General features: G+C 38.7%; 1 protein-coding gene across 1 annotated transcript in view; it reads right to left on the reverse strand.

Moving 5' to 3' along the window:
- The window catches only part of COL9A1 (collagen, type IX, alpha 1), a gene marked incomplete at its 5' end in the record, with an annotated part of 50398 nt that overhangs the window by 8564 nt on the left and 18182 nt on the right, over nucleotides 1-23652 (reverse strand). Inside the window, 7 exons of the mRNA XM_009583609.1 lie at nucleotides 765-797; nucleotides 2546-2590; nucleotides 2698-2733; nucleotides 13258-13329; nucleotides 14083-14136; nucleotides 22624-22677; nucleotides 22783-22836. Coding sequence (XP_009581904.1) covers nucleotides 765-797; nucleotides 2546-2590; nucleotides 2698-2733; nucleotides 13258-13329; nucleotides 14083-14136; nucleotides 22624-22677; nucleotides 22783-22836 — 348 coding nt within the window. The remainder of the gene's footprint in view (nucleotides 1-764; nucleotides 798-2545; nucleotides 2591-2697; nucleotides 2734-13257; nucleotides 13330-14082; nucleotides 14137-22623; nucleotides 22678-22782; nucleotides 22837-23652) is intronic.

Below are 23652 nucleotides of genomic sequence, written 5' to 3' on the forward strand. Positions count from 1 at the left end.
CGGATTTCTCCTCTACTCTCTCTCTTCCTCATGTCCTTCCTGTAAGATCTGGATCAGCAGTAAACACTCTCTCGCTTGTGTTTGCTTAGCCCCAAAGTCACACAGGCCACTGAGAACACAAGCATAGCTCTTTTTGTTACATTCAACCTCAGTTCCCTGTAGGCAGAACTGTTAATACGTTAGTATCATAGCCCAAACTGTCAGCTACTGTAACAATCCCACTCTTCAGTGATTCTGAAATAAAAGAATGCATTCAGCTCTCAAATTCTTTTTCTTATGTGACATACAAGCTTCTGCTCACCTTCCACATCAAAGCTATCATTTTGTTATTTAAAAAAAAAAAAAGGAATCTGTTTTCACAGACATTACAGTCCTGCTGCCAGCTTTTTCACAGTGTAAAGATTACAGGCAGCACGCAGCCACTGCACTGGGCCTCCTTTCTATACAACACCTACTGTACAAAGAGTGCATTCATTTCCTTAAAAAAAAAAAAAATTAGTTGGCCAGAAAACTGCTGCTGAATGATGCTTCTCATTTAAGGAACTTCTTAGAATTCAGGACACGAATTCCTTTCCAAAGCTAATTCATTTTAATATTAACAGTATTCAAAATTTAAACAGAAGAAATGCTATTGGAACTCATTCAATTTAACTGTGATAAAGAGCTCAGCTCATTATTTGTATTTTCTTTCTTAAATCAGAGAACCATCTATCTGATCTACTAGATCTCTCCCTTTCTCTAACGGTGCTATTCATTATACTTACAGCTCCCTTTGCTCCTGGTAATCCCATATCACCCTAAGCAAAAACAAGAAAACTATATCAGAAGAGAGTATCCATTATCATAGACATTACAAATGCAGTAAACTTGACATGATTTTTTTCACTATTAAAAAAAAAGTTCATATATTTAGTTGATTTACACAAAATTGCACCTCAAATGAATTATAATTCATTTGGAAATAAAACTTAAATTTCAGATTTTTTTCGTAAAATTCCTTTCTCAAAAACATTTCTGTAAGGTGCAAATAAGAAAGCATGTTTATTATAATTGGTTTTGTATTGCTTATCTTAGAATTAGACTCTAACCTCTCAAACCACAGTTACAGCACAGGACAATCTTAGTAGATTGCTTTAGAGGAAACATTATTTAATAAGGATTTTCTAGTTTGACAGAATTATGGATATTTTACAGTGTTGTGTTAGCCCTGCTAAAACTGCAACAGAAACTAGGCAGGTGTCTACCCAATGTGCTGTGAAGAAGCCAAACCCCTAGAAGTTCCTGTTCCCAACAATTTCGCTCCTGGCTTGAACAACCCCAAGATCCCTCTATCACTTGACTGAGAATAGCAGTCCCACTATTCAGAAGATTTTAGTTTTCCCTCTGAATTGGAAAAAAAAAGTTTCAAAATTTTGCAATCACCTATGAAATAGATTAACTCTTCTTTTTCGGTGTTTTCATATTACTCTTGGAGAGATTTCTGAAAATTGTATTTTCCCAGTTCCTAAATGTCATTGGTGAAATAATTGGCTTCTAAAGGTCAGAAAGGCCACTTTGTCTGTTAATGAATATGCCGTAAGTGAAATAGAAATAACAACTGTTATCGGCTTAAAAACAGACTAACTGGCAGCACACTTAAACAACCCATAGTATTGCTTCCTGGGAATCTATATAGTGATGGTAAAGCTGCATTACTGGACATCTAGCTCACTAGGAGTGTTAACTAACTTTAGAAGCCTTTCCGAATTGCAGAGCGTAGGAAAAAAGTGCTCATTTCCAGCACACAACCTGGCTACCTTTTTTTAAATAGGGAGCAGCTTACTTCCTTTTGAAAGATCAAGTTCTGGCTTTGCTGAATGGGGCCCCATAGGAGCTGCTGGACTAGTGCATTTCTCTTCCTGCAGGAAAAGAAATCCTCTTCACCGAAGGGCACATGACCCAGGCATTACCCATGTGATTTCACAACAAGCCACACTCCTGCACACACCTTCCTCCAGCAATATCACAGTGCCACAGCCTCTTCCCAGGCCATTCTCCCTCTCCCTAACAGCCAGTTGCTACATCTTATTTCTAAAGATAAAGGCAATACAAAATATTTCCATCAAGTCTGAGTTATTAAGGATATTTATCTGTGCTCCTGTTTCACCTGCATTAAACTACCTCCTCATCCTCACTGCCTGAAACACCAAGAATTTATGTGTGTGTGTAGGTATATACATATATATATTTATATAAATGCTTAGTGTATCTCTACATATGTATTTATCTCTCTCTATATAGACACACACACACACACCCCCCCTTCAAGGCAGCCTGTACTGTATTATATACCTAATAGAATATGCGTATTTCAGAGTGCTTTCAAAAAAAAAAAAGCGTGACCAGGCTAATAGAACTGCTGTGCTCTGCAATGCCCAGTTAGCATAAAACTGAAATGTGACTTCCAATGATCAAACCATATGCTTGAAGTACTCCAACAATACTTCAAAGTTTTCATTTATGACAACAAAATATTAGATCAGGTGAAGAGAAAGTAATGCCTTACTAAGTCACCCTTTTCTCCTCCATCTCCTTCTGCTCCAGGTGCACCCTGTATCAAAAAAAGACATACTGTCAGCCTTCAGATTTAGTCAAAGTAATGTACTGCAGCATTTGGTAGTGTGACTTGAAAGTACCATGATCTCTAACATGACTTACTTGTTCACCCTTAGGTCCTGATTCACCCACTGAACCCTAAAAGGTTAAAGAAAAAAAAAATTTCATTTCAGAATTTGAAACTGCAGGTTCAAAAGCATACTAAATTATCTTCAATTCTCCCTACCATCTAACATTAATGCAAGAGACCTTTAAAGCTGCAAATTTTTAAGAATGACAATGAAAGCACTTAAATCTTACTATATAATTAAGTGACAGACCGAAGGCAAGTAATTGCATGGAACATATAATCCACTGCCACACTGGACGGTACCGATTCTGACTGTCAAACAGTAGTTCTCCCCTTTACATGACAGATGCTCTTTTAGCTGCTACAACTCTGCTCTGCAAATTGGTTAGAACTTACAAGTAAAAAATCCAGTAAGTGTATCACTTTTTCTAGCCCTATTAAGTATTCTGTATTGTTGTAGGCCATACCAGCCCTGCTATTGTGCGATAAGCACACTGAGACATCCACAAGTTCAGTCACAATCTTGTCTGGCTTGCTGTTTAATTCTCAACATTTTTTAACAGAACTGTCTCTAGAATTTTGATCATTACAGTCAGAGCTGAATGGCTTGTATGTTAAAGTTGATATTCCTTTTTTAAAAAAAAGTATTATTATGTTTCATCTTAGAATCCTGTAACAAAACATACATGTGTGGATAGGCAGGAATCAAAGAGGAATAAATTAATGACCTGATTCATTTCAAACATATGTAACTTCTTTCTATAATAAAAGTATTTCATTTGTAGAACAGTGTATTATTTAAGAAAATCTTAGTATTTGTGTTTTGTTAGAAAACCAATCACACCATCCTTAAGTGTCCTTTGCCGTCTGTACACATTCAAACATATACATTCCAAAAGAACTATAACCGTGCATAAAAATTTTTTCTAAAACAGATGGAGATACAGCATTTCCTCTTCCATTTCAGAGTTCCATTTAATTCACATAGGATATAGGCACACAAACTGGTGTAACATCTACAATATAATAAATTCAGACTTGTTCTCACGCTCCTGAGGATGAAGAGCCAATAATAAATTATCCACAAAGCTAAGCAGTGGAAATCACAGGCCTATTTAACATTCCGACTTTGTCAAACAACACTGAAACTATTTTGTCTGAAGTGTTCTCAAAATCGTGCCTTATTAAGGTTTTCCAATTACTTACACAAAAAGACATTGATTTCCAACCTGACATCATTTTGCGGGTTCTTTTTCTCCACTTACTCTTCTTTAGAGCAACAAAACTGCCAATACATAAGGTTGAGATGGGACAAGCTTTTGCTTTTGTGAAACTTGGCCTGTAATATTTATATTAGCAAACATAAAAATCACAGCTGAAACTATCTGAATCTATTCTACATTGATTCCCAAAATTTCAATGGAGACAATAGGGTAAGATGTTAAAATATGAAAATATCCACTTTTTTGACATACTGCTTATCTATTTGTAAACATCCCTCTCAAACCATGCCCAGGAATGGTTTGCAAAACTGCCCATCAGCATCAGCCAAAACTGTACTAGGGGTACAGTAACTATTTAACAGTATAAAGGATCGTGTTCCAGTGCCAAGGTCTGGGTCTTGGCCTAGTGCTGTTTAATTTACTAACATAGAAGCAGAGTGTCTGAAACCAATTCAAAATGCGTGAATCAGAAACACTGTAAGTGGTGAATGCTGGGGTTTAGCCATTCTCCGTAACATATCTGCATAACTACTCTGCAAGATTCACTGAAGCGTGATCCATCATTGTAACATTGTTTTGTATTGCTCTCTCTGCTATAGCATGTCAGGTGTCTGACGGATGCATTCGACTCCTTGACCAAACTAGTGGCAGTCTGGTTCAGGCTCCAAAGGAGGTAAAAGCCTAGGCTGTAACTGGGCAAGAACTTCTCTACTTCCAATCTATTCTCTGAAAACCCACAGAGGAACAGGGTGACATGGTGAACGTTGATGCATACAGGCTTGGAAACTGGAACACCAACCATGCAATTAACACACGAATAGCAGGTGGTTCTTCCAAGACTCATTTGTCAACGAACAAAGAAAGTTGTGGGTACAAGGAGTCTCATTCTTGCCTTCTCCATTGCACATAATTTGACTACGAGTCAACCCCCCCACTTTATTCCATACATATTACAGCATGAGTGAGCCTTTTTTGAGCTCTCCGTGCTAAGCAGCTAGCTGCACGGCGGTGATCTCTTCTTGAGCTGGGACACCTCTCAAGGTTACTCCTCGAGGCTGAGAGACCCCTTACCCGCTGCAGATTTTTGGTAAGTGATCGACATCGCGCATAATCTTGTATTATAGTACACTAAGATTTCATGTTGGTAACTTGGAATCGTTATTATATCCTCTGCAGTAAGTAACAGAGTGAACCTTGCCATCAAACTTTGTTAAGTCTCACTTTTACATCATCGTATTTCAATAAAACCACTTTTGCTGAGACCTTTGACCGTAGTTCTTCAAGCAATCTAAATCTTACCAGTGACAGCTTGGCACAGTCAGCAGGATGGCAAGTAGTATCACTGATTACTTATGGAGGCACAGAATAAGTCTGAGTCCCAAATTCTCAGAAGAATGGGCTTGCGAACATTGGCATGACTGGGGTGCCATCAAAGGACAACTAAAATTAGCAAGAGGAAATGCTGAAGATGGTAAAGGAAAGGGAATTATTTGTAAGATGTTAGGTACCTGCCTAGAAGCCTCCTGTCAGTATAAGAAAAATAATAACAGACAGAAATAAGATCTAAGACATGAAATAGAAGGCACGAAGGCAGCTGAGTTACTACTGTCCTTACAAATTGAGCAGCTACAGAAGCAGATACAGGAAGAAAAGGAGAAAAAACAAAAGTTGGAAGAAAAGGTCAAGATGCTGCTCGTGCAGGCTCCACATCCCCCTGACCCCATGCAAATTAGGAAACTAATCGTGTCCCCAGAGGATTGGGATGGTGATATTTGGGGTGAACTTGATGACTACAATGAAGGAAATGATGCCTCTCTGTTCCCCTCAGAACCCCCTGAATATGAGGCTAGACCCATCACTAAAACAGAACACTGAAAGACCTCGGGGTGGTGCTCCATGATATACTACAGAAACCACTCCCTGGGATCCGTTGCAGTTGGCAAACTTACAAGAGAAATACAGCAGAAAGCCAGGTGAAACTGAAACTCAATATTTGTGGTGCGTCTGCGTGAGCAGCAGCGACCAAATAATGTTAAGTGGAGATAAAGCAAACGGTTATTGGGGTCCAGGAGTTTTCTTAAACCTAGAACCCAACCTGGCAAATGAATCCCATTCTATCACCAATAGGGTGGCTTATTGGGCTGGGGGAATAGGTGTCTTGGAACAAGGTGAATCTTCTATAATTCCCATCTGTTCCCTAAGCGAGCTCTCCACTGCTGTCACAAAAGTCGCCTGCATACAAGCTATGCACACACAGGGAGAAGCCAGTGATACCCCGATATCCGCCACAGTAGATTATGCACTATTAAAGCCACTAGATGAACGAGGCATGCACATTTTGATTCCAGTTGGTCCTTGACAACAACTGGTGAAATTTCTAATAGATATGGGAGCACAAATTTCAGTACTAACGCAACAGGATGCCAAGAAACTGGGTGTGCGACCTGGGTAGCAAAGAGTTAAAGAAAGGGGTGACAAAGCAAGTGTTATATGCCAAACCACGAAAATTAATTTATGGCTCCAGGTGAGAAGCACATGTGGTCTACTTGCTTTGTGATTAAAAAGCACAATGAAAATATTTTGAGTTTCAATGTTTTGACCAGATGAAACTGGTGTGTGGAGCTGTACCGACCCCAACCCTGGTAGAAGTTGAAGAAGATCTACCCAATTTGAAAATTACCAATGTACCACAGAATCAGATCTCTGCTGCGGCACGAAATGGAATTTCTGACATAATAGCAGTCTTGGAAAAACAGCGCATTATTTCCAGAACCTACTCCCCATACAATTCACCCATCTGGCCAGCCTGAAAGCCAGATGGGAGCTGGCACCTGGCAACAGAATATCGGCACCTAAACACCAACACAGCTCCGCTAACAACTGCAGTACCCAATATTGCAACTTTAACAGCCATGCTACAAGCAGCTACACACCCATGGATGGTGTACAAGATGTGAAAGATACGTCCTTTATGGTCCCCTTGCAGGAGAAAGATAAAGAGAAATTTGCTTTTAGTAGGGAAGGTATACAATACACCTTTAACAGAACAGGGCTATAAACATTCACCTACAATTGCTCATGCTGCACTTGCTGAACTTTTACAGACAGTCTCACTTCCTCAGGATGTGAAACTGTACCAATATATAGATGATGTTCTGATTGGAGAGACTTCCCCTGAAAGAGTGGGGGAAGCAGCAGCAGTAGCAGTGTGGCAAGCACTACACAAAGCAGAAGTTGAGGTTCCACCTGAAAAATGTCAAGTACCATGTAGAGAAATAAAATTTTTACATACCTGGTGGACTGCAGATAGTGCAGCAATTCCACCGGACACTCTAAGTAAAATGGAACAATTGCAGAAGCCCCAGTCTAAGAAATACAACAGGTTATGGGTACTTTAGGGTACTGGAGGAAACATGTACCTGGATTTTCTATCATTGCTCACCCACTGTACTCAGTTTTATGAAAAGGAAAACCATGGGAATGGAAGCCAGAACATGAAGAGGCAGTCAAAACCCTAATACAGGAATTAAAGACATATCAGCCAATACACCCCCATGACCCTATTATAGCAGAATGGGGTTTTGCAGAACATGGCACTTATTGCAATCTATTCCAAACTGGCCAAACCGGCCAAAAAGGCCTTTAAGGTTTAACTCAACCGCATTTAAAGAGACAGAACAGACATATTCCCAGTGGGAAAAGGGACTTTTGTCTTTAGTCCAAGCAGTTAAACAAGTTGAGAAAATATACCAGGGACAACCTTTCCAGCCTAGAGGTCCATTTAATTTGCTAGAAACAGTTCTGAAAGGAACTGCTCCCCAGAAGGGATTACACAGAAACCCACTATCAGGAAACAGTACTCATACCTGATGGGAGTAGCAGATGAAATGCAATTGACTGAAGGACATACAAAAACTTCGACATTACAAATGCCTATAAACACACCGACCCATTAGCACTAAACCTGCCACTTAAACCTTTGCTGATTCTAAATGCATCTCCCCTCGCTGAGAGAACACTCTCTGAAGACGTTTGGTTTACCGATGCCTCAGCAAAGAGGGTAAAGGGTAGATGGCAGTCTGAGGCCAGTGCATTACGCATTACCATCGGTAAACAAGTAATAGAAGAAAGTGAAGGTAGTGTACAAGTAGAATTAAGGGCAGTTGTTTTAGCAGCACAAAATGGAACAAAAGTAATCTATGTTGACTCCTATGCTGTGTGGGCAGGTGCCACACAATGGCTTTGTCAATGGGAAGCCCTAAATTGGGAAGTAAATAGATCTGCAGTTTGGAGAACTGAAGATTGGCAATTATTATTAGATATAGCTAGACGAGCATCATTTAAAATAGGATGGGTAAAAGCCCATGTGAAAAATGACCAGCCAGCATCAAAATGGAACCAACAAGTAGATGAATTAGCCAGAACTAGGAGAACAAAAACAGGAGACAACGCCAAATCCCAAATGGTACCGACTGGGAGAATGGTTGCATCAGAAATTAGGCCATACAGCCTGAGAAGCACTTTATTTTGCATCTCAAGGCCAAGGTTGGCCTCTAGACAGGAAGACATGTGAAATCATCCTTACAGAATGCCCCCAATGTAAATTGAAATTGCAAACAGATCACCCTGCTAAAGCACCACCCCTACATGTCAATAAATGAAAAACGCTATGGTCAACGAGGCAAATTGATGACATTGGACCCTTTAAACCGTCCCCGGGATATCGGTACATCCTCACGGGAGTAGAAGTTGTCTCAGGCCTAACTATGGTGACCAAATAAAAGTCACCTTATTTCTGCTACACCAGGTGACAAAATCTCTATTGAATGTAACGTAACAAATTATTCAAAGGGAAACATCTACGTGGTCATCAAACGGTCGGAAGGCTAATAGTCAGAACACCATCAGGGGGTTATCCTCTTGGTTTTCAGGTCTACCAGCCCCTGATGTCATCAAAAGTAACAATGGCTCACATTTCTCCAGCAACAAAGAGCAGGAAAAGGAAGACCCTTTGCTATCCCCAATCAAACAGGATAATAGAAAGAGCAAATGGTCTATTAAAAAGCAGTCTTAAACCACACAAGCCGCACTTGGATACTCGATTGCACAAAGTGATTCACCAATTGAATAACTGATACAGACTAACAGGGAGCCTGGTCACTCGTGCATTCTTTCTGTCAGCACCTTAGGGAGCACCTCCATCAGATGTAAAAATGTACCCCATTGCCCTTCAACCGGGGCAACCCATTATGGTAGATTTACCACAAATTGGCACTGTCTCAATAACACTAACAAAAGCCTGTGGCCCTTTGGCCTGGGAAGCAGAAGACAGCAATGGAGCTAAACATCATATTGGCACTAGGTGGATACATCCTAACCACTAACTAGAAAGGGTAACCAGTCCACAAAAATCCTGCTGAGACATGTGGTTTGGTTTTTTTTTTTCTTTTCAGGAACAATACCAGGAACGATACTGGCACACCTTCCCTGGAGATCAGGCTAACCGTCGGAGGATTGCTTATCCTTCCCACAGGAGTAACCATCGCCAGCATGGACCAAATTTGGTTCACACATCCACAAACCCAACGCACGGGATGGAAATCTCTAATTCTTTTGTTTATGCTAATCAATACAGTAACTATAGCACATTGTGTGCCATACATGTTTAAAATTGATGGGAATACAGGAATAATAGGAAAACCAAGACAAAACCTAACAATGACATTCACTGGTAATCACACCATGGTAAAAGCAAACAAAAGTCACCTTATTTCTGCTACACCAGGTGACAAAATCTCTATTGAATGTAATGTAACAAATTATTCAAAGGGAAACATCTACATGGTCATCAAACGGACAAATCAAACTCAGTCAAAAGGCAGAGCAAACTGTTTCTCACGCCCCGATTGTATAATTAATTTCCTCTTTAATGACACAATTATGAAAGCAGTATGCCTGTGGACAGATAAAGGGAAAGATAACGGAAATGGACTATCCTTAAAGGTCAGACTAACACCTATTCCCAGGCCTCACACTACACCAACAGCTACCCCTACTGCCTATTAACCCACTCCCCATTTTATTACTCCCACAACGAATCAAACTACATATCCACTGACTTCTGAAATTGGACCCTATGCTATTAAATATACAGGCCAGCAACAAGTGCTATTTAATCCATCATGGTCCCTCAAATGAGTGGAACTACCAATGCAGGTTAATATCTCTGCAGTTAAACCTACCTGCTCACCATTCCTAAATACATCCTATACAGGATGGTTAGTATGGTTGCACAGGCGAACCCTCACCTCTCCAAAACGAACAAGGAGAGATGTGGCTGGTGTTCTGGGAATAGGATTAGGAGTATTAAACAGCATAGATGCTGAAGTTTTAGCAAACATATTAAGCTCGGCCACAAGTGATTTGCGTAAACTAGAACATCCATTTCAATCTTCTTTGCTGCCACTGGGAACTACTCAATGGCTCTTACTTGATATATTGCCTAAATGGGAAAGAATTAATGAGAAAGACCTCCAACTAATTGTAGATGCGCTTGGCGTTACCCAGAATAACGTCTCTCTAGCTCTTAGCTGTATCCAAGCTCAGTTATGCGTGCAATCTACTGTAGCAGCAATTATAAGAAAAGGCGATGAGGGCCCTTTGCCCACTGAGATTCTAAAGGTAATTTGAGAAAATGCGACTCAGTTCAAAAAGGATTTCCAGTCTCGGTGGTATCTAGTCAATCTCACTTATGACCCCACTGACAGTAAAGCCACAGCTTTTGTTTTAACAATACGCAATGCTTCAGTATACACCATATACCCAACCATTGCGCTGGGATTAAATCACAGTGGAACTGTACTCTACCCATTAGAACATGGAGTATGAGCCCAACAAAATGGGAACAAATGGCAAACTGTTGATGTTGACAAATGTGTTGTACGGGAACAACAAGGATTTATTTGTGAAAGTAATACCATTAAGGCCCGGATATTTGTCTTGACACTGAACAAAATGTTTGTCATTCATACTCAGCTCCTGTCACATCCCACCAATTGTTACAATCTAACTATACATTGTATCAAGATTTATTACCTACCCTCATTGGAATGAATCTCGCATTGGTAAGAAAACTGTTGCAACATGCTGACCTGTGTAAATTGCTAAAATGAATTCGAAACAACAGACAAAGAACCCTGATTACCATCTATCGTGACACAGAGCAGATACACTGCGTCCTAGAAAGAGTGAAGAAAGATGGAGAACATCACTGGTGGGAAACTCTCCTTGGATGCTCACCAACATCAGCTGGAGCTTTGAATTTGATTTTATATCCAGTTGTAGTTTTGTTAGTTCTGACTTTATTGTGTTTATTGCTCATAATCATTCTGTATATCAAAGTTTGGCGAATAATGAAACAAATTGTGTTAATCCAACATATAAAACATATGCAATCAACTGATTCTGTATGTGCAATGGTATATAATTAGCATTAATTGTAACACTTAATCTAAGCAACTCATCAGATAATTGTACCCTTACCACTGATCTGCAGTACGCCACATATTTATGACATAGAGGCAAGAGGTAACCGTACTACTACCCTATGAGTCAATAAAGTGGATTGACTGTAGTCACGGGGTGGAGTGTGACGGATGCGCTCGACCCCTTAACCAAACTAGCGGTAGTTTCAGGCTCCAAAAGAAGTAAAGTGAAAGAGAAAGAAAGGATAGAGTGGCACAGTGCTCTCCAGTGACTTGGAATACATACTGCAGAGCCGTGCTACTGGCAAAGCTGCAGCAATGTGAAGCCTGCCCCAGAAAATTCACTCCAGCCTCTATGCGACTGAAGACAAAAAATGAATCAAGGATACAAGTGGATCCAGTCGACACTTGTCTCAAAACAGGAAATCTAAAAAGCAATCACAGGATGAGATAATAACTTTTTGGACTTTAAGGCATTCGCACAGGGCATTAAACTGATCCTAGGATTTAAAAAAAGCTCCACACATAAGATACTGTCATCTGCCAGTTATATAAACAGAAACCTCCTGGGTATAACCTGAATCTCACTGGGTCTGTTTACAGCATCTACATTCTGCTCTTGTCCTAGAGGTCCAGACCCTTTATACAGTAAATGAGGAAAATCAGGCATATTTGGAGGGAGATTGTCAGCACTGCAACAAATACTACTTATTTTCCTTCCAGATTTGCTTCCTCAGGTACCTTCAATCTCCCTCTGGAGAAGTCTAAAGTATGAATCATTACCAATCTAATAAAAAGAGATTGCTTTATGTCAATACTTACATTTGACTAGAAACATATGTTCCTGATCTTAGCATTAAAAAAAAAACCCACAACCAAACAAAAACAAACACGTGAAGAAATATCTCAACAACAACGACTGTCTTAGAAACTTGTTTTTAAGTACATGAGCAGCTTTTAAAAATTGCCAAAAACAACTGCAAGCCCTATCTAGCCACCCTATGATGTATACTGGGAGCATACCAGGGCCAGGATTCCTCTGTTCAACTAAAGACATCTACAGCAGTGATACCTATGTCTCACTAACAGTTCTATACTTCCTTGATTGTCAGTGGAAAGTAAGAGGCACTTCAAAAGCACAACTGATTTAATACTGAAGTAGATGTCTCAAGTAAAAAGGATGAAACAGTGCAGAACTGACTATTTCTATAACAGAAATATCCAAAGTTTGGTGAGTGAATTCTGTCCTCTGTAGCCTCCTATAAGCAAGAGAAGATAAGGAACATTTTTTTTTTTATATACAGTCTTCACTGACATTTATTCAGCAAAGCAAGGTATCTTCTGCAGGTATGCGAGATCCCCAGGGCCCAGTTCTTCCCTCCTAACAAAAGACTAGAAGAGATATTTATACCCTGTAACTCTGCGTGTATGCATAGGTGTCTCAATAGCTGCATTAGCCTGTGCATTTCCATAGCAGGTCCTAAGACCTATGTAAAAGGCATTGTATCTACTGTAGACCAGGGCTGAAGTTCCAAAGCTCTTTAGTGACCAGAGACCCTGACTTACAATTTCAATCTGGCTGAATCAGTGATTTGCAATATGATTTAGGCCTTAAATTGATTCAAACTCAAAAAAAAAAGGAAATATTTACACCAGTAATCTCATTTCAGTCCCTTAAGTAACACTGTCAAGATTTTTCCTGTATATATTATGAGCTACAAGTATTTAATGGGCACCTAGAGCACCACTTTCAAGCAGTTAACAGATCTACATACAAAACAAGAAACCAGACATTGATTCATGTAAAAACTGCAAACAATGCTCAAATTATTGTATTTAGTCCTGACGTCAAACTGCAGTCTGTGTGTATGAGTGTATTTCTTACCCGGTCACCCTTACCACCAGGTAGGCCTGGAGGACCTGGCAGTCCAGGAAGTCCAATATCACCCTGGGGACCCTGTGAAAATAAGTCAAGGATGTAGACTTACACAATCTGTTTTAGAATGAACAACTAAGGGTCATACCCTGACAAGCAGATGGGGCAGAATCTTATTCCCAGAACAATCCTAACTTAATGAAAGAGGATTATCTGATGAAAACAGAGCTGATCCAAAATACAGCCCTTTAAATAGCATCTTATTATGATTTTATTGCTGACAAACACAACAGAAATGGCTTACAGTGCTTTCCACCCTCCAGTCCCTCAACAACAGTCTGGTTCTCTTCCTAAGATCTTGCACTCTGTGATTTGCACATTCCTCTGTAACAGCAAGCTCTTTCAGCCAAAACCTCCCCAGCTATGCTTCTGACTGTTACTGTGTAAATACTGCTGGAGCACTGGTAAAAGGTGGTATTCATAATCTGGTCCATTCATTAGCTTCACATAGCTGTTAGCAGAAAGCCAGTCTTTCACTGCTCCTGTTCCCCGAGTACACGCAGCCCACACAGGAGTGTGCAACCCAACTTTGCACATCACAGGATTTATGTTTTCTTAAACAGAAGAAAAAGCCCCACACATCTTCATATACTTTAAAACAGCATTTGCCAATATTAGCACAGTCACAGAGGACTGAAAAAGAAACTCAACAATCACTCGTTTCAATGTTATTTTCAGTTCCCTGCATGGATAAATGGGTAAGTGTAGTTCCAGATGATACCATAGCTCCTTGAAAGTAAACACAAACACTGAATATGGAAATAAACTGCTTACCCATTTCCCTGGTAAACCTGGAGGACCCGCTGGACCTGGCTCCCCTCTGCTACCCTTATAGGAAATAGAAGGACATCATTACTTCCTGAAATATTTCCTGCAAACAGGATTTTTTTATTCTTAATGTTTAGTGAATTACACTACTTAGCAGTTGGCTTTAATCAAGACTTCTGTTTATTAGTGCAAAAATATCATGTGCATTAAAAATAGTGAAACTTCCAGATAATTTTAAATATAGATATTTTCTTCATAATTAGAAAAATATTGTGAAATATTGTGACATACTGAACAATAAAAGGAGATGGCAGACATGGCCTTTTACACCAGGTCATAAATGCAATGACAACTTCTCACACAAGCTTAGGAAAACTAACTCTACAGTTGAAGAAATAATTAAGTATCCCGGAGAGATCAGAGAACCAAACATAAACAAACTTTTCCATTCATTTCCTTCAAAATATCCTATGGTGTTAAAATCACTATCCTTTTAAAGCACTTTGTATAATTTCTAGAAGCTTTTTCATGTTGAAAAGAAAAAAAAAAAAGCAAAAAAACCAAATCACCTTCATCTTACAACCCAGAAGATGCATTAACCTTTTTGGAAATCTGTAATTTAATCACATAATTCTGTACTACATCTCTGACCTGGAATACTACTACATTTCTGATGCAGGAAAGAGAAAAATTAAAATTATGATCGGTATTAGAAACTCATCTCCTTGTATATGTCATAACATTCATGCCTGATTGCTATACAGCTATAAAACAAACGCAATATCACTTTCCATAGAGTAAAAATCATATAATAAACCTCTTAAGCACATCAAAGGTTCTGTTGGTCATACAGAATGCAAGAAAAATCTTCTATTTTATTTTAAATGCTAAAAAATCTTTTGTCAAATATACACTACAGGTGCTTTTTCAAACACCAATGCTTTTCTAAGGTGGTAAAAAAGCAGGTTACTATACAGAAGACTGGAATACAAAAAGATAGTATTTCCCATAGACACTGACATTATGTCTGTAAGGACAGATTACTTCAAACTAAGGGCCACCACTGCAAGTTCTGCAGAAGTTGTGTTTTAGTAAGTAAGAGGAGAACTGTAACCCAAACAACAATCAGGAATCCCATTGGTCCATGGAATTATTTAAAAGACTGTGAAGCTTTCTCCAAGTTATTTGCTGACTGAAATGGCCCTAGGATAGGATTTACATTGAGCTAGTTACTCTTGGTTCCCTTCATAGGGGATGAAGAAAAAAAAGCATCTGGAAATGTCCTAATGTAAACATTTTAAATACATCACAAGTCATGTCCTAGAAGCATCTACGTTTTCCCCAAGGCCTATAAGAGGGTTTCTGTAATAACTGGTTCAGGTGTTGACATCTGTACTTGGTCAGATGAAACCTTCCTTTGTGCTCTAAGTTACTCATAGGCAATAATCAGAACAGAAGGCAGTTTGGCCACGTCCTCAACTTACCTTTCTTACACGGCAGCCCTATATATAACACAGTCCATAGTTGCAGGCCACTCACAAATCAATGGGCATGTTGCACTGGTTTTAATAAAAAAAAGACCAGAATCTGTATGTTTTATGCACTTTTGAAACACTTCTTTTCCCAGAGGTGGAAAGCTTGAAGAGGGAAAGTAGCTCTTCTAGTTTAGAGTGAGCTGGGACAGACTGGCTTGCACCCATACTGGTAAACTTTCCTGGTCTACAATGAAGGGAGGCAACATACAGTCTCCCACTGCAAATGGCCCCTGAAGTACTCTAAAGCTGGGCCACTGCCTAAAGATTGTTTCTGTCAAGGATGTTAGACAGTGTGGACCAAAAGCATGTCCAGGACTGCTCCAATACTTTAACAGTACAAATAATTGATTTCTGTTAAGTACGCTATCGCTTAGCATGTGAGTACTGCTGAGGATAAGGTCATTCTCTCAAAGGACGGCAAGGCACATGTGAAATGATAGGATGTGAATTGCTGGTACGGCACCACAATACTGAACAATACCAGGATGCAGCCCTTCCACAGCTGATGTGCTAGACTGGTTACAACAAAATCTACCTTCCCTTTGTTGCAAGGTAGGATTGCTGGACTACTCAATACATTTAAATGAAGATGTAATGTCTCTCTCACAGTTCTGTTAGATCTATATTTAGCCTTTGAATGTAAAGTACGTAAGGGGATGTTACAGGATTTACAGTAGACCTTCCTTCACGTTGTCTGGGATGGTTTTCATCCTCACTGAAATTTTGAAGCCTTGATTCTTTTGTAGAATTCCCACAAGCAGTTACAGAATGCATTCTCATGCTAAAACAGTTTCTTTCACTGGTCTATTGATTTCCTGTTGAACAACTGATCCTGTTAAGGATGCCTCTGCTAGTGGAACAATAACAAGAATGAGAATATTCCCCAGGTAATTTGCATCTCACTTAACTGCCCAGATAATCGAAACACTAATTAGAATCTCTTGACAGGTAATTCACAGTGTATACTGTAATAAACTCTTCTCTACTTAATAATTTTGTTTTTATAATATGTATCATACCAATTTTTAGTACATTCAGTAGCAATGCCATAGAGCATTAAATCTGTGCAGAATAAAAAAGAATACACAAAGTACATTTTGGAATGAACTTTTATAAACTTAGTACTCCAAAGTTTTTTGCAAAATGTAACACATTTGTTAATTATATGTTTGTGAGACGTTAACTTATCACAATTTTTTTTTCATCCAAAATCTCAGAGGAATTCTTAATTTAAGTTCAAGGACTTATCCATGGAAGCATCAACAGGACTCTTCCTTTGACCTTCAGTACAGTACTAAAAAGCATTCAAAAATATAAACTATTATTTGCTAGAAGAGTAAATATACAGCAAACTTTCTCTGAGATTTTAAATGCACCTTTCTTAGAGTAATAGTTAAATTGTACTGCTCAGGGTAATGGTAAGAGATAGGTGTGGCATGAAACGTACCTTCCTCTTAACTGTGTCATGCTTCGGGCACAAGCAGCAGCCCAGTAGCTGCCGTTTTTTTCAAGGGTGATACTGTGGCCAAGTATAAAGGACAAAGACCTTTCATACCAGCTGCATCTATAGTGTTAACTGAAGTCTAGGACAGCTTTAGTACACTAACTCCATAATGAGTGTTTTACCCAGATAACTGTCTACACTGCTTAGGAGAAGTGAACATCGAGGTATCTGCTGACATCCAGAGGTCTAGCACGCCCAAAAGTCAAAGGAAGCTGTTGTTGGAGGTGGAGGGGTAAAGAGTGAGGTAGCAGAGAGGAATCTGACCATGCAGTTTAGAAAGACGGGGTGGGTAGTACGAGAACTGGAAAGGCTTGGAGATACTAATCAGGTTTGCCTGGGATATGTAGTCTGTGAGTGAGAGAGGAGAAAGTGCTACCGTGTATAAACCATGCTGCAGAATTGTGCAAGGTCAGAAAGTTTAGTCACATCCATCTAGAGGCTTAGGTTTATTGGATAAAAAGCATACCTGGCAGGATGAAAATTGTTCTTTTGACTCTGCTATAGACTGTGCAATGCTAACTCCTTTAGCTGTACCTTAAATGTAAACTATGACTCACCACTTGTGGAACACCTCTGAAATTATATGTACAAAATGTGTCCACTAATACTTAAGCATATCATATAAACTGAGGCAAGGACATTTCATCCCATCACACTACCAATACCACTACACCAATACCAACTATGGAAAATGACCCATTATTTCAGTTGGAGTCATGTAAAAAGAATATAATAGAAAAACTAGATTTTAGTTATAATTGTTAGGGTTACCAAAGATATATTTCAGAGTAGGTAAGACAAAAATATCTTTAAAGACTCAGAAAATTATATACCTGAAAGTAATTTAAGATGCTGAAAACAGTATTCTCATCTAACTTTAGGTTGTCGGACATTTTAGTACCAAATCCAAGGTACTCTCCAGGCTCCCTGTTTATAATGAACAGAGAGACAAAGGCACCTCCAGATAGCAAGTCAGCCCAACCAACCTGAGCCCCTCAGAAGTCTCTCAGAGGGGGCTACAGTATCAAATCTTAGGCAGCTAGGTACTTAACCTCTGTTGCTAATGTTAGGAAAACATGTATTGCATCCTAAATCCTTAACAACATATATATGCTGGCCTGCATATACATCAAGAGTTTGCTCAATTTGCTAGGCAAGTATTGAACTTTAAGTTAAATGGTTACTTGAATGTTCGAAGATCTCTTTTCACTGCAGAACCACAAGATGGGATACATGTTCTCCAAAGACTAGCAATTTAAAGGTTAAATAGCTGAAGAACAACAAGGGATGAAAAAAGCAGGGGCAGGGGTCAGTATTTTCTGCAGATGCAATATGAAAAATTAAATCTTACTAACTCAGCAAATATGAAAGGAAATAGTTAAGCAGCTTAGGGAACATGGCTAAATTCCACTGATTAAGAATGACACTGATGTTTCAGAATTTCTTCCTCTGGGCCACCTGCCATGATGCTTAGAAAGGTTTAAATCACGAATGAGTTTGGTAATTATGTGGATTGGCTAGCATAAAGTGAAGCAAACATAAAGTTAACTGACAAAACAATTAGAGTGGAATGGAGAATATGTTTGATTTAGAAACAAAAGACAAAATTTCCATGTTGCTCCAGCTGCTTTTCTGCTTTACTGAACAGATTAATAATAAACTAAATAAACAAAAGTAAAACTTTTTTTTCCGCTCAGGTGCCAACTGAAATTTTCTAAGGAAAAGCAATGGTAGCTAAAATGGTACTTTTGAAAGTAATTTTCTCCTAGGGAGATTTGCCAGCAGTGAGGTAAGAGTCTCCCAACACATGACTTTGCCTATTTTTAATTAGAGCTAGTTATCTTGTTTTCAACCATTTAATATCTTCCCTGTGAAACTGTAAATGTTTACAGACTCGCAAAAGGCCAAAATTTGAATCTGCTGCTTAGTAATAATACTGTTCCAACTACATTCCAACAGTTGTTTAATAATGAAAATAACATTGAAATAACATGGTTTATGCCAGAGGATGCTACACGCTATTTGGTAAACAGTATAGAAGTATTAATTTGTCCCACAGAGTCACTGATGCTTAATAGCACTCCATTGTGTAACTCCTCAAAAAACTACACACTAGCTGAAGTGAAAATTTTGTCTCAAAAAGATGTCTTTTGCTAAAGTAGCTAAAGCTGAAAAGTCAGGCGATTTTTAATATAACACAAATGTAGGCATATTATTTTTCCCTAGTGCAGACACCAGCCTGCTGTCCATATTAGCAGAGTCAGCCTTGTTATCCCCCCACAAACCTTCACTGGAGGTCCTTTCCTCTACAGTGCTGGCCCTCCTGGAGCTACCAGTCACACTGTCTTTACCCAGTAGTGACACGAAGAACAGGGGTAAGTGAAATGGAAAAGTGAAGAGGATCTCTCATGTGGCTGCTGCCATGCAGCAGTACATTAAGGGACTGAAGTTCTCCATATCCTGCAAAACATCGACATTTTTTCCAACTCCAGGGAAGAAACCCAGCCCCTCTTGACTTTTACCTGAGTATTCTATTACCAAGAGTAAAATGGAACAAAGGGTAAAGGAGAGAGAAAAGAACTGAGCTGGGTGCTAAAGAGGATAATTCAAAATAGGAAAGAAAAGGACAAGAAAAACACCTGAATAGTAACCATAAAATCCTCAGGCTTTAGAAGTGTTTGGTTATAAAACTTCGGTCAAAAACTGTCAAATGTTAAAGTTGTGAGAAAGTTTCAAAATCTGAAAAAAATACAAAAATATTCACAAGAAAAATTCTCTTTAGAGCAATTATAAAAGCTTTTCTCAACTTATTTTCAAAATTTCTAGGTTTAGAAGTTTGAAAATCATGGTGTGTAGAATTATTTAACCAGCTGATTTTTTTTTTCCCTGGAAAGGTAAGGGCAGAGTCCTAAAAACTGAGGCTCAAATGTATCTACTACATGTACATGCTGCAGAAGAAAGAGAAAATACTCTTCATTCTGCCCTGAAAATAAATACAGACTCAGCTTCGACCAAAGCTCACTGAGGTTCAATAATCCAACCCTGTGTCCTTCCTGAACAAAAAATCCCGATCATTCCAGTTTTCTGTGTAGAAGTAATGTTTTTTCTGGTGTTCCCAAAAAGAAAATGGAAAGCCATTCCACTCATATGCTGCTTGTAGTCTTGAGCAGAAGGAAGATAAACATAGTTATTATTCAAGGCTTTTTTATGGCTTTAAAGGAACTATAGATGAGAAATAGATTACTGTTTAATGTTCTACATGCAAACTTACTTTATTATCAAAAATTTACTTCCTTTCTCCATCTTATATTGATGAAAAGTTTTTTCTTTCTATGCTTTTGTTCTAATATTTACATGTTTTCCAAAATGAGTGTACTTTGTAAAGACAGAGAAAATAAAGGCAAGATATCCAGATGTCTTGCTGGTCTCTAGAGTGATAAACAGAAAAATCATTGTATTTAATCTGCATTAAGTATTTCTGTCCGACTACAGGGTTACTAATAATTAACCTTGCGTGTCAACTCCTGTTCTATGGACTGCTGATTTTGTAAATTCATGTTCACATTGAAAGGATTAAAAGCATAGTTTAGCAGATTACAGTGCATTATCAGAGTGGGCAATTACTTTGGTCTGATTCAATTATAATTCTTATTCCTGTTACAAGTATACAAAAAATCAGCTCAAGAAGAACAGGGCTGAAAACTTTTTCTAGTGCACCCAACACTTTTAAACACAAACAACAGAAATGTTTGCAAGCTGGCTATATGGGAGGCTGAAGATACCTGTATTCCATCCTAGTAAGTATATATTTATGTAATCCCCTTTTCATACCATTTATAGGCAGCTGTGGACACAGCACTCATACAAAGATTCAGTCTAAAATAAATGTGATCTCATGAATTAATGCATCTAGCACATGATAACACAAACCACAGAAGAAAATAGAAGAAAACAAAATCTGTTATTTGGCTGACTGCCGCTGTATGTTTAAGAGTTAATTCAGAGAAGATATTCCTGACCCATGAAATACCCTTACAAATATATCCCTATCAGTAACTCTCTAAGCCCTGTATGAGGATAACCCTACAACTGCATGAGTAAAACTCTTATGTCACTGTATGATAGCAGAAGCTCAGAAAATTCCAAGGAAGTATCCCTACAGTATCAGTGGCAAGAGTGAAGCTTGCAAAAGCAATTGGTTACAGAGCCTGGAGTCTTGTCAATGTCGTCAGACTGAATTTTGGCATACGAAAATTTTCTTCGCATCACTGACCCTCTCATCCCTCACAGAAGGATTAACAGCAAAGGGAAATTAGATCAGACTTATGTAACTTCAATCCATGCCAGGTCCACTCCAGAGGGAATCAGAAATCTGTACCCAGCAGACTCTCTAGTACCCCAAGCATGCCTCAGGAACGGTTGTCCTTTGTTTTCAACACTGAGCCTTAGCAAATGCCACCAGTTCAATTTCCTCGGCACATTTATTTCCTGCAGCAAGCTACCTGCCCAGCAATGCTTTCTCCAGTCTTCTGAATCTTTCTAGTGTTAAGGAAAATCTCCAGTGAAAGAAACTACAACATCAGCATTCCCAAGTAAATGCTATACTTCACATCACTATAGCTACATTCATAATATCAACCAGAAAGGGCCAAGGCACAGGCCCGAGCAGCATCCCGCCATCATCCATGATAAATGGTTAGCATGCTTTTGTCTCAGGCGAACTGGGCTTTCCTAGATAATGCCCAAGAACAGTTTTGGGAACACAGGCAAGAGACTGTTCCCAATACGCAAGCTGACTGCACCCAGACTGCTCTTAGACATGAGGGTTTTGTTAAGGGAGTTTAGCAGTATGAAGACAAACCACGCCATGCTAGTTGACCAAGGGGGCTGAGGACAGTCTCTAGCCATTTTCTTTACTAGGTAGGACAGACAGCTACCTTTCCTTCATACCTTGCCTCACTGTTCACATTACGTGCATTAGAACTAGGTCCTAGCCAAAAAAAATCATGTTCTGAATACTTAGTCCAAAGTTCAAAACCTTGTAATATACAGCTAAGCCTTGTAATATACAGCACAAGCTTCTTTAAGAGGCTGAAACAGTTAAAGTGATCTACTGGCAGCTAGTGAATTTAAGCTTTTCAACACCAGTTGTGGGAGTTGACTGTTGCAGTGGAAGAACAGGAGTTTGGTTCCAGCTTTTTGTCACAAACCACTCTGTTTGGGCTTTCACTCAGCATATTTAAAAACAAAGACCAGAAGAATATAAACAAAGGTTTAAAATTTAATTTATCACCAAAGCCAGAAACAGTCATAGGACATGTCCTTCTGGATTTCTCTATGTGATGATGCACAAACACCTAGTACAGAAGGGTGTTAAAGAACACCTAGTATTTACCTTAAAAATTAGCACTTGTGTTGAATAATATTTTTATCTCATGGTTAGCTTCAGCAACCATAACTTGAGACACTGCAATATTACATAAACTCAGAAATTTATTCAATACTTACTGGTGGTCCCCGGGGTCCTGTTGGACCTGCTTCTCCCTCTGGCCCTTGTTCACCCTGTTTTGGGGATAGGAAGAACACAACAAATTTGAAAAGTGATTTTTTGCACAATGCAAAATTTTTCATTTTTCCAGATCTTTTGAATGAGATTAATGATCTTACCGGTTTACCAGAATTTCCCATCAAACCTGGCACCCCAGGGGGACCTCTATTACCCTGGTGGGCAAAAGATGAAAAATATTAGCCAAACCAATGGTTTCCTGTTCCATTTTAAGATAAAAAATAAGGAAATTAATAAGGTCTAAAAAAAATCAGCCTGTATTCATTTTTTAACTTCCACCTTTATTTTGGTTTTCATTTAACTTTCACCTAATTCCTTCTATGTAATTTTTCAAAAGTCAAATTTCAGTTCTCTTGTTGTTTACGTGCTGACAAATCCCAAATAGACTTGATTGCTGCTCTCAAATCACAGAAGGATAATATCATTCCATGAAATTTCAGAAGAAATTCACATCTCAATCTAGTTTTCTTTTTCAATTACTTTAAACTCAAACATTCTTGCTGAAACATTCCATAGTCTCAATCATACAATACTTTTTTAAACTTAATTGGAATTGATGCTGCGATTTGGTGGTACGTAAATAGAGATGACAGTCTCTGTGATTCAATCAACTTAGGGCAGCTATAAATACTATTCTTATTACGAGATCTCTCATTTCAAACTGTAGTGACGTATCCATGTCACATGCCTCCTTTAGCAATGACTTCCACAAATTTAAAAGGAAATGGTCTTTTTTAGGTATTATTTAATGCCCGGAATCATGAAAACCACATCATGTAGCAAAAGAATAATGAAAAAGCACAGGACTAGAGTTGATAAAAGAATATATTTAATTCTTTCCGCCAAAGGCTTGTCTCTTACCACAACAGAAAGTTAATATAATTTCACTGAATAGTTTAGAACTTGATAAGCACAAATACAGTATTATAAGAAAGTCAATACTCAAGATGATTTACCTTTGGTCCAGGAAT

Source organism: Fulmarus glacialis, unplaced genomic scaffold (genome assembly GCF_000690835.1).
Source record: "Fulmarus glacialis isolate BGI_N327 unplaced genomic scaffold, ASM69083v1 scaffold6528, whole genome shotgun sequence".
Lineage (NCBI taxonomy): Eukaryota > Metazoa > Chordata > Aves > Procellariiformes > Procellariidae > Fulmarus > Fulmarus glacialis.